At 35.8% G+C, this 10,988-nt stretch overlaps 2 protein-coding genes across 2 annotated transcripts in view; both read left to right on the forward strand.

The window, feature by feature from the left end:
- Positions 1–965: 965 nt before the first annotated feature.
- Positions 966–5,231, forward strand: LOC108552665 (forkhead box protein E1). Its single transcript, XM_017907316.1, has 2 exons — positions 966–2,170; positions 4,975–5,231. Exons 1-2 carry the CDS (start codon positions 967–969, stop codon positions 5,229–5,231), a joined length of 1,461 nt encoding a protein of 486 aa, XP_017762805.1. The 5' UTR covers position 966.
- Positions 5,232–8,582: 3,351 nt separating this feature from the next.
- The window catches only part of LOC108552645 (importin-4), a 4,841-nt gene continuing 2,435 nt past the window's right edge, over positions 8,583–10,988 (forward strand). Inside the window, exons 1-8 of the mRNA XM_017907293.1 lie at positions 8,583–8,724; positions 9,078–9,164; positions 9,238–9,342; positions 9,412–9,564; positions 9,636–9,821; positions 9,897–10,191; positions 10,265–10,422; positions 10,509–10,981. Of these exons, the coding sequence (XP_017762782.1) occupies positions 8,671–8,724; positions 9,078–9,164; positions 9,238–9,342; positions 9,412–9,564; positions 9,636–9,821; positions 9,897–10,191; positions 10,265–10,422; positions 10,509–10,981 (1,511 nt within the window). The 5' untranslated portion in view covers positions 8,583–8,670. The remainder of the gene's footprint in view (positions 8,725–9,077; positions 9,165–9,237; positions 9,343–9,411; positions 9,565–9,635; positions 9,822–9,896; positions 10,192–10,264; positions 10,423–10,508; positions 10,982–10,988) is intronic.

Here is a 10,988-nt window from a genome sequence, read left to right on the forward strand (position 1 = left end):
TCTACTCCATCGAGTACTTTACTCCATTCGTATCCATTTATCATTAATACGGAACTTTCTCCCTCAATTCTTCAGCGTTGATAATTAAATCGATGCTATCCAGTAATCATCACCGAGATTTGTCTGCAACAGCGAAAATGGCGAAAGTTATGCAATCTTTTCCATTACAATCTCCCATCAAGTGATCACAGCGTACCTGATTGTCATTCTTAGTATCTGGAGCTTGTTTCCATTAGGCGTGACATCGTATTCAAAAGCATCTCCCATTGGTCGTGAACGAAAGCTTCAATATTGTACACTGGTCGTTGACCAATGAAGAGTCAGGCCACATCCCTATGCTTCATCACGCCTACCGAAGACAAGGCTGGCTCGTGACGGCGTGGTTCGCGTCATCGCGACGTACCAAGCTTCCACCAAGTCCGGAGTTGATCCCGAGATCCAGTCATCCGAAAACACTTAGCGGCGCATCAGCGCAACGTCTGCCAAGTGGCAAGTCTAAATAATTGACCCCACCGTTCGGCACCGTGCAAACAATTTACATCGGGCACACGTAAATAACGGCCTCTTTCCTCTTCCTTCTTATTGTGATTACGCGCGAAAACGCGTGGCCGCCACGCGAATTCGTCCACGACGTGTAAGAACGACCAACGCAGCATACATAAATAATAAATATAGCGAACTGATCATTTGGAGTTTCGATTAGGAGTGAGAGGAATTGGTCGAGTGACGCGAGTGACAAGTAGTAGAAGCATAGTTGCTCTCGAAGGATACTTGACATTTCATTAATATCTTCCTATATCATATTTGTCCTAGCATACGTTACATTGGGATTTATGAAACGATTGTGAATAAAGCTATATCAATTTAGCTTTTTAAGGTATTTGCTTACGACCTACGGTGAAGTGAATAGACTATAGTTTAAGTTTTAGAATGTTGGTTACCGCGTGACGAGTGGTCACGGATTCCATGGATCAAACGGTGATCATCCCATCGACTCCTCGCGGAAGTAACGTGGACAACGCGAGGATCACAATGAAGAACGAGACTGACTCGAATCTGCATCTTCAAGATCAGTCCACCGCTGCCCATTCCAACTCCACATCCGTGGTTCCTCGAACGAACTTATCGATGACTAACAATCTGAATCAGGATCAAAGTTTAGACCCGCTGATGTGCAACTCGTCCAGCACGGAGTTACCAAGAAAGCCTGGAGCACGCCGCCAGGAGAAGCCACCCTATTCGTATATAGCACTGATCGTAATGGCGATCCAATCAAGTCCTGGGAAGAGATTAACCCTTTCAGAAATCTACTCATTTTTACAGCAACATTTTCCCTTCTTCCGTGGCGCTTATCAAGGTTGGAAAAACTCAGTACGTCACAATTTGAGTCTGAACGAGTGTTTTATCAAGCTTCCAAAAGGCTTAGGAAGACCAGGAAAGGGCCATTATTGGACAATTGATCCATCAACAGAGTACATGTTTGAGGAAGGAAGCTTTCGGCGACGACCGCGGGGTTTCCGTCGCAAGTGTCAAGCTTTGAAACCTCAGTATCCCCAGTACTTCTCTGGAAGTGGTCCAGTGAGCGTTCAGACACCTGGATACGAGAATTTAACACCTGGGGGCATGGAATACGCCAATGGATATCAAAATCAGTATCAGAATTATCAAGAATACGCGATGTACGCACCTGGTGCTGCAGTCTCTGCGGATTGGGCCTATCCTGAGGCCACGTATAAGACTCCACCTATAGCGGAAGTAACATACAAGACAACGGAAGTCACGTACAAGACTGGAGAACCATCGGTATACAGAAACGGAGAAATAGTGGCGTTTAAAAGTGAACCTGGATATGCAGCGAGGAGTCAGGAGCAATTGTCATACAGAGCTACGGACGGCTTCTCCGTGAAGGATCACCAACAGCATCACCCAGAGACGGTTTATAAGGAGAATGAGACTATGATGACCTATAAGTGCCCTTCTAATCCCGCGCCGACCACTCAAGCACCTGGACAAGATTATTACGTCGGTTACGGACTCGCCGGAGTCAATAATACTGGAAGTAATGTGAACGTTACCATGCAAGGAATTCCGGAACAGGCTGGTAACAGCAGTCCCGTAGGAAACGTCAGTTCACCGCACAGTGGATGCCAGACACCTGTAACGGATAATGGTGCGTTCCATTTAGTTTAATTTGCTAAATTACATCAATTGTATACGAATACAATAAGCATGGAAGAAATAGGTAAAATTATGTATTTTATAGTACAGAAGATCAACAGAATATTTAACAGAATTTACCTAATAGAAATGAACCTATTATTTACACAGTATAAAATATTGGATCAAATAATCGTGTACAGAAAACGAGAACTACTTTTAAAATATAAAAGGTACATAGTAGGCAGGATGATTGCATGTATCATTAAGGTTCAAGGTAGATATGTTCCCAGAAATCTATTGTTCTCTTCAAATCGAATCGTGAGACTAGCGCAAGACTTTGGAGCCGAAGACAACAATGACAATTCATGACAGTTGGAGGGCCATGTGGAAAATCGCACAGTTTACGACCTAACAGGCGCCGGCCATCGTAAAGCTTTACAATACTTGTTCAAAAAGTATTCCGACGCATTATACAGTCATACAATTGAAAGCTATGAGATTTAAATTTGAAATTCAATTTCTAAAAACCTATTCAAAATTTACATATTTAAAAATTAATATTTTACCATTATTCGTGGTTCCTTTAATATCGACTTATTAGCTATAAATATTGATAATTGCATATTGTATACAAGTGTAAACAAATATTTAGAAAGGAACTTCCTGGACGAGTAAATTTAAAAGTCAGTTTCCGTTTAATAACATCGTCGAAAGTACTCTTCGCGCGATGCCGACAGACACGAAATCACCGTAGCTGACAGCACCTATTAGCTGAGGTGACATTCCTGTCACGCCCATGCGAGCAGTCGTAATTCGTAACTCGTAACATAACACGTGTAACGCGGCGTGACAGAAAATCTCGGTGTGCCTCTGGTTTAGATTAATTTAGCGTGGAAACCCAGGACAGTTAACAGAGAGCCGGTAATTATACACTCGTTAAACGTCAGCAGTGAAACATTCACAGAAATTTATTGAATCACCAGCTATGTCATAATACGAATATTTCTCTATGAAGGGAAATTTTATGGCGCCATACAGTGTATGCCATTTTCTTTACATTACAATGAACGTCTGATATTAACTATTTAATATTGTAGCACGTGTTACAAAAATGATCTATGGTAGAGTAATGTATCGAGGAAAACATTCTAGAGTGTTGAATTATGTTTATCTCGTTTATGAATGAATCAATTTCGTGAATGCAAAAGCTTACTACGTCCAGTCGTGCGATAAACAAATGATCGTGCTGAACGAAAATACATGATTTTTTTCTTGTATTAGATACCGGTAGTCACGTGCTGGTAAGTGAGGTCTCAAATCGCTTATCGCGTAAACATTTACAAGTGAGGTAAACAAGATGTTCTTTAATCTAAGTACATCGAATGTAGCTGCCTCAAACACTAACTGATCCGTTTATTAAACCTTTCCACAGAACCGACTTCAGTCTGTGGTTTCGTAGTCTCGATGTAGACCTGACTACTCGTACGATAATGAATGAAGAATTTCCTCAAATAGTAATCTTCTGTAACATTTGATCTGATTCTATAAATACTACATCCAATTCTAAAGCAATTATTAAATAATATTTCGTCTAAACTTAAAAATTCAATTAAAGGGATTAATATCTTTGATTAAATGATGCCAGAATCGATGATATTTGCTATGACGATCAACAGATCATTCTCATTCACGCACTCGCGTTATAAGTACAATCTATTCCTTCTCTCCACCTCGATACACCGTGGCATCGACAAGGGATAAACGTACCACCCACGCACCCTCCTCCCCAGTTGCTCTTCCTTCTCTTCCTTCTCTTTTCTCGTTCAGTCAGTAAAGTGTAAACGAAATCAATCTGCAGACGCCTCAGTAGGCCCCAGTTTTCCTCTTTCTCTTTTTCTTTTACCCTGGTCTCGGGATGTATTTCTGGAGCGATCTCTCTACTCCGCGACTATGGCATCGTTGTTGGCACGACGGCCGCTGATATTCGCTCAGGAAACCGCTTCTGTGCTCTTCTTTTACTAACACTGTATTTCGGCGGGACGTTCGAATGTGTCTCGCTAGAAAGGAAAGGAAAAAGTACAAGAAATACGCGTGTACGAGAGGGATAGATTACTTGAACAGTCAGAAAACTTTGAATTCATCGGAGGTGGAGAGGTCGGCAGAGATTTTGACTGACGGCAGATTCAGACCACACACGATGCTGTTTTAAAATCCTCGTTACACTTGCCTTCGATCTGGAATTAAACCGAATTCCAATTGCTATCAAAATGCTTCGCCTTTGAGCATGCAACGCGTTAATCGCCCTCAACGATTTTAATACATTTTCTCCAGGATCAGCTTTACCATTACTTTATTATTATTTCTCTACTGATACGTTTCGTATATGTTTCAGATAAAACAATACTCTCTCGTATTCTTCTCTTTTTATCATACTTAGAGAGTAGCGGAAGAATTTTATATTTTTTGTAAATACGTAAAATGTGCATAGGAAAATCTGTAAAGCAAAAATGAACAAGTAAGAGAGAAAAATAAAGAGACAAAGACGGGAGTTGAGACACGAGTGAAGTGCATACTTGAAGAAGAACTACTTGAGAGCTGCCAGAGATTCAGATTTATCGTACCTATACAAGGACTGATTTCGTATCGTGAGGTCTTTCGCTTTTTCCTCTTCATTTCTTCTAGTTTCTCCATGTGTGGCCCTATTCCCCTACATTAAACCTTTTTGAAGTTCACTCATTCAGAAACAGCACTTAACTGCAAAGTTTCAAAAAGTTAGAACATTTGTGGAATACAAAATTTTTCTTTGTGTTTCAGGGATAAAGATGCAATGTTCAAACTCGAATTCCAACAGTTCTGGAGGTGGACTTATTGATCGTAAACCATCCTACTTTGGCCATCCCAGCGGATCAGTTACCCTGAGTTCGTTAAGCTCTCTAGGCTCACTTAACTTGAGCAATATCGGTGGTTTGAGTATATCAAATATACCTGGCACAGTTTCTTCGAACATTCATCACACGACGACGGCACCGCCGACGACGATGTACTATGATCAGATCAAATACAGTATGTGAACGTGTGTCAATCTGGAACAAAGCAAAAGAACGTACTATTTGTAACGTTAGTGGTAACGAAATTTCGAAACAGTGCTATAGAGAAGAATCTAGTAAGACATACGATCGAAACTCTAGCGCGGATGAATCTATTTGAGTGCGGATGTATAAGTTGTAAAGAAAAGAAGAAATCTGTTTTTAAATGGTCGCTTCGATAATAGTGTAGATTGAAGTTTTATTTATATTTATAGCTGCGAATAAATGTTACTAATTAATGTCGTTCGCCGCGAATCGAAGATATATGTAAACAAACTATTCTTTGTTAAAAATGAAAGAAAGAAGAAAGTTCATTGTTGCTTGAATCATGTTGACGCTTTTTTATCGTACATAAAGAATCGATGATGGTATGTTACGGTTTTGGAATACTTCCGCGAGTTAAGACAATCTATAACTGCCGATGATGTATTTCAGAGAGAGCTAAATATTAATGATGTCACACGATGGTTTTGCGGTGACGATAAAGCATTTGTTGATAGCACAAACTCTCTTTCCTAATCCCTTATTTCTCTTCATAAATCAATTCCAAGAACTCCTTTCGTTCACCAGACGGCTTGGAGCATAGTGTCTTTTAGTTCAACAAAATTTTCTATTATTAAAATTCTTACGATTACATTTCGACAACTTTAATCATTTCTTATTTCAAATAAAATTTAACAAAATCCTTTACAATTTTAATAATTCTTTGCTAAAAAAGAACAAATTCAAATAAGAGGGTTTTACTATCTTAGAAACTTACTTCGTCTTTTCATTCTTTTTCTTCGTCGAAAGAAAAAAGGATATAAAAAGGGCCAAGCACCAAAGATTCCGCTGTTCCCTTGGAGGACTCAAAGAGGAGCCAGTAGCTCTAGATCCTTCGCAGGAAGGTTATAAAAAAGATAATATGGTCGTGAGCGATAGTAACGTTCTCTAGTAGTAGTAATGCGCGACAGATTTCTTTTGAAACAGCTTGTTGTCGGTCCCTGCCATAAAAATGACAAGAACAAGTTGGACGTTCCTTTCGACCAGCCGGGATGCACTTATTTGAGAAATATGAAGTTTCCTCGCACGTTCTTCTTCGTCACGTGTTCAAATAGTGTCGGCTCCTTTTACCGGCATTCTTATAAATCACATGTTACGCTTTTCCGCGGAAACTTAGCCTGATTATCGATCTCATTGTCAAATCCAAAAATAATGCTGTGACATTCGGTCCAGATTTCATTATCATGGTCAAAGGAAAGAAACAGGAGAGAAAATAAGCGCTTGGAAAATTTACAAATGAATCAAGAAATTAAATCCAAGTATACTTATACAAGTATATAATAAATACACTTCAATGTACTCATTGCATGATTTCGATAAAATATATTGTGCTGTAATATATTTGGATATAAATGCAGTGATGAACTTCATTGCACCATTTACAAATAGATAGCCCTTTGTTTCACGAATTCAAGCTTTGCTATCTATTGGTGATTTCCTTGAATCGAATTAGAGAATCAAGAGGCACGAGATTGCTTATATAATAAATTAGAGACCGCTATGCGAGATGGCTGATCGCATGTGGTATTGGCTTACACGAAACAGATTCATAACCGACATTAATTTCGCATTAAGATTTCTCTCCCTGCTGATCCAAAGATCCGTCCTTCTCCTTGAATGTATTAAGTTAACTCAATTTTCCTGTGAGGTAGATATATTCGAATGTCAGATTTTGCAATGAAAATGTTGCTCCATTCTTTATAAAAAAAAGTTGAAGTTTCTTTCACCAAGTTTCCTTAGTAGTATTATAAATTAATTGTTAATGTTGTTATTTTTTATCAAAATTTCTTATGAAATAAGATTTTTAATATTTTATTCCGTTTCGTTGACGTGTTTACCAGTCAATTTTCTGTTTTTTATTAATAACACGCGATCCAGATACTAAAGTGGTACGAAAAGAACCACTTCTCATCTGCGTCGTCCAGAATGCACGTAAGACAGACGACGAATATGCACGAGGTGCAAGAGAAGTTACTCAATGACGTTGTTGACAGGTCATCTTTGCCCGTGGTTCATGCTGTTCTTATTTCTGCGATACTTTCTCATCCAATAAAAGAAAATTATCAGTCTATTTTTTGTTACAGTTGTTATCTGGTGAACTAACAGATTTTTGTTTCATAATTTTACTACTAAGAACGAATATTATCTATTTGCCATAACTTTTATTTATAATAACTCTATTTATCTTATTCCATCTTACCTGATAATTGTACCCCTATTCAGAAAGATTTTTTAAGGTAAAGTTATACTTGAATTAATGAGCATCCACTTAAGGCAATTATGAGGATCCACTTTCAGTGTACATAAATCGAAATGAAGAGCTGGTCCTTAAAACTCTGCAAGGAACATAAAAATATTTTTAGTCATATTTATTATTCTAGGTTATTCAAAATGTAGTAAATTTTAATTAAATTACAAAAAAAAATAACAAGAATAACAAAGAGGTATAATTTAAAATATTACTCTAATAATGATTGACTTTTTTCTGCGAACTAATGCGTACGTGAATTTTTGAAACCTCGATCCAAAGAATTCTGCATTATCTCAAGGCATCTCCGTATCGGAACGTTTACGACAGAGAAGTAACAGAGAGAGTTCGAATCGAAAAAAGGATAAATGAGGAATAGAGGAAGAAAAGGAATATAAGAGGAAGGGGTTCGCTCTAAAATAATAAACTGCTCGACGCGATTCGAGGCTAGACAAAGTCGGAACAAACGCTCTTACACTGCACAGACATGAAAACAAAAAGATCAATCTTAAATTAAGATAAAATTAATTTGCCAATATTAAGATGTATCTTAATATTAATTGTTTACAATAAATTACCTTCTCTTAGATTGATTCTACTTGCAATTTTCAATTCTATCATAATGATTTGTAAATTTACAGAATAATTCATTTTCTGTACGCCTGTGCATTTCGACGAGAATATATAGTATTGTTCACGTACATTTTAAGGGAAATAATTAATAGATTTTCAAATTTCTGTAACTAGAAATTTGTATTCACTTGGTAAAACGTACTGCTCGAGATGCCCTCTACAGAACTCGTATCTTGTACAGTCACTACATAAATTTCATGAGTTGTAGCAGTAATACTTTAATTTAGAAAGAACAAATTATTTCAGTTATCAAAATAATTTCTTGATAAGACTTAATACCATCATAGACTGTATTTTTTATTTATTTTAAATTAATCTATGATTGAGATAATTGATTCTAAAAAAATTTTGTTCACTATCTTATCGGTAGAATGTTGCACATGCGCTTTAAAGTATCATAAGGACATCACCAACAGGTCAGAAAAGCGGTAGTAGACAGCCGGCTACTTTGTTCGGAAATATTGTTGAGTATATATTTTGTTTAGTAATACTATACCAATAATGGAAGAAATAATACTGAAATTACTTGTAGCCGATAACGCATCAATTCAACAGGTACATCTAAAGAAGTAATACTCCATAATAGAAGTAAATTTTGTAGTGTTCAAAACACGTGTTTGCTCCTATTGATAATGACTTAAAGCAAGGTCGAATTTATTTTATTTAATCCACATTATGTGTTTTAACAAAAAATACTATATTTTTTTATAAATTACTTTGTACAGTTGATTAAGTATTTTATTTTTCTAAATTTCTTTCCTTATAGCTATTTTTGACATTTTAATACACATTTCATATGATTCAATTTCTTTATTAACTAAGAATAATCATACGTACTTAATAGTATAATTTTTGATGTTAAAAAGATTTTCACATAAGTAAATACTATATTAATACAATATTCACAGGGAACAGCAGAACTTAGAGAAGCTTTTAAGAAACCAGAAAGTATACCGGCATTATGGCAACTTATTGTATCATCAACAAATCCACAGGTTTTTATTTTTAATACAGAAATGTTTTTCTTGTATTCTGAATCTCTTATAACAAAAAACAATCTATATTTAGATAAGACAATATGGAGTTATATTACTTAGAAAGCGCTATAAAGGAAAACATTGGTTAAAATTGCCACAACATATACGTAATGAATTTAAGACAGTAATTTTACAGGTAAAATGTTCATTATTTTGTAAACTATATTTTAACTAAAAATCCACATAATTTTTATTATTATTTTAGGCATTAGTGAATGAACCAGAAAAATTTGTCAAGAATGCAATTGCACAATTAATAGGTGTAATAGTAAAACACGAATTGCCTAATAATGGATGGCCAGAAGTTTTACAGTTTGTACAACAACTAGTTACTAGTGACAATTTAATGGATAAAGAGGTATAACATGTAATAGTAACTATTTTAAATATTTTTGTGACTGTTTTTTGTAAAATATAATTATATTACAGTTGGGAACTTATACTTTATCAGTTATGACTGAAATTGCACCTGATGCATATCAGGCACATGCTACATCACTTGCAATGCTCTTGGGACAAACATTGAATAGTTTACAAGACTTAGGAAACCCTGTAGCATATTATGTTTTACGGATAATGCAGAATCTTGTTCCTTTAGTTAAAGGTAATCAAATGGTGAGTTATAGATGATAATTAAAAATTTATTAAAAATATCATTAAATTATGTTCAATAATAAATTATTTCCATAGATGGTAAATGCTTATCATCAAATGATGCCACTTGTAATGACTACAATCCAATCTCTTACTACTAGCAATGAAGTTAAAGCTATTGAATGTTTCGAATTATTAGATGAATTATGTGAAAATGCAATTTCTGTAATAGCACCACATGTTAAACCTCTTGTTAATATGTGTCTTGCTATTACTGGCAACAAAGCATTAGATGATGCTCTCAGAGTGAAAGCAGTTGGCTTTATTGGCTGGTTAGCTAGAACTAAGAAGAAAGCCATAATCAAACATAAACTTGTCGAACCCATTATAGGCAAGATATATTAATATCCTAGATAGATTTTTGAACATATATAATAATATAATTTGCTAACATAAATTTACAGATATGCTGTTTAATCTTATGTCTACACGACCTGAGGATGATAATGATGAAGTTTACTTTATTGGTTATAATGAAGACAATACACCTGTAACTTGTGCTACACAAACTTTAGATTTACTTGCACTTCATTTGCCACCAGAAAAGTTAATTCCTCAATTGGTATGATTTAAAATATTTTAAATTATTTATATAATATCTTTTGTAAGACAAAGATTTAATATTTCATTGTAATTCTACTTTCATAGTTACAATATATAGAACCTAGCCTGCAAGGTTCAGATGTATATGCGAAAAAAGCATCATACCTAGCAATGGCAGTATTAGCAGAAGGTTGTTCAGAATATATTCGCACTAAATATCTTGAATCCTTTTTACGTTGTACATGTCAAGGAATTAGTGACTCTATTCCTGTGGTACGAAATGCTGCACTTTTTGCTCTTGGGCAATTTTCTGAACATTTACAACCAGATATTTCAAAATATTCTTCCGAATTGTTGCCAGTATTATTTGAATATCTTGGTCAAATATGCGCGCATATTAAGCAAGAAAAGAAAGAACCACCTTCAGTTGATCGTATGTTTTATGCACTAGAAATGTTTTGTGAAAATTTAGATGAAAGTCTTCTACCATATTTACCAACTTTAATGGAAAGGCTTTTTGAGATCTTGAATACAGATACTCCAGTTCACGTTAGAGAACTTTCTTTGAGCGCCATAGGTTCAGCA

Source organism: Eufriesea mexicana, unplaced genomic scaffold (genome assembly GCF_001483705.2).
Source record: "Eufriesea mexicana isolate 0111107269 unplaced genomic scaffold, ASM148370v2 scaffold7569, whole genome shotgun sequence".
Taxonomy (NCBI): Eukaryota; Metazoa; Arthropoda; class Insecta; order Hymenoptera; family Apidae; genus Eufriesea; species Eufriesea mexicana.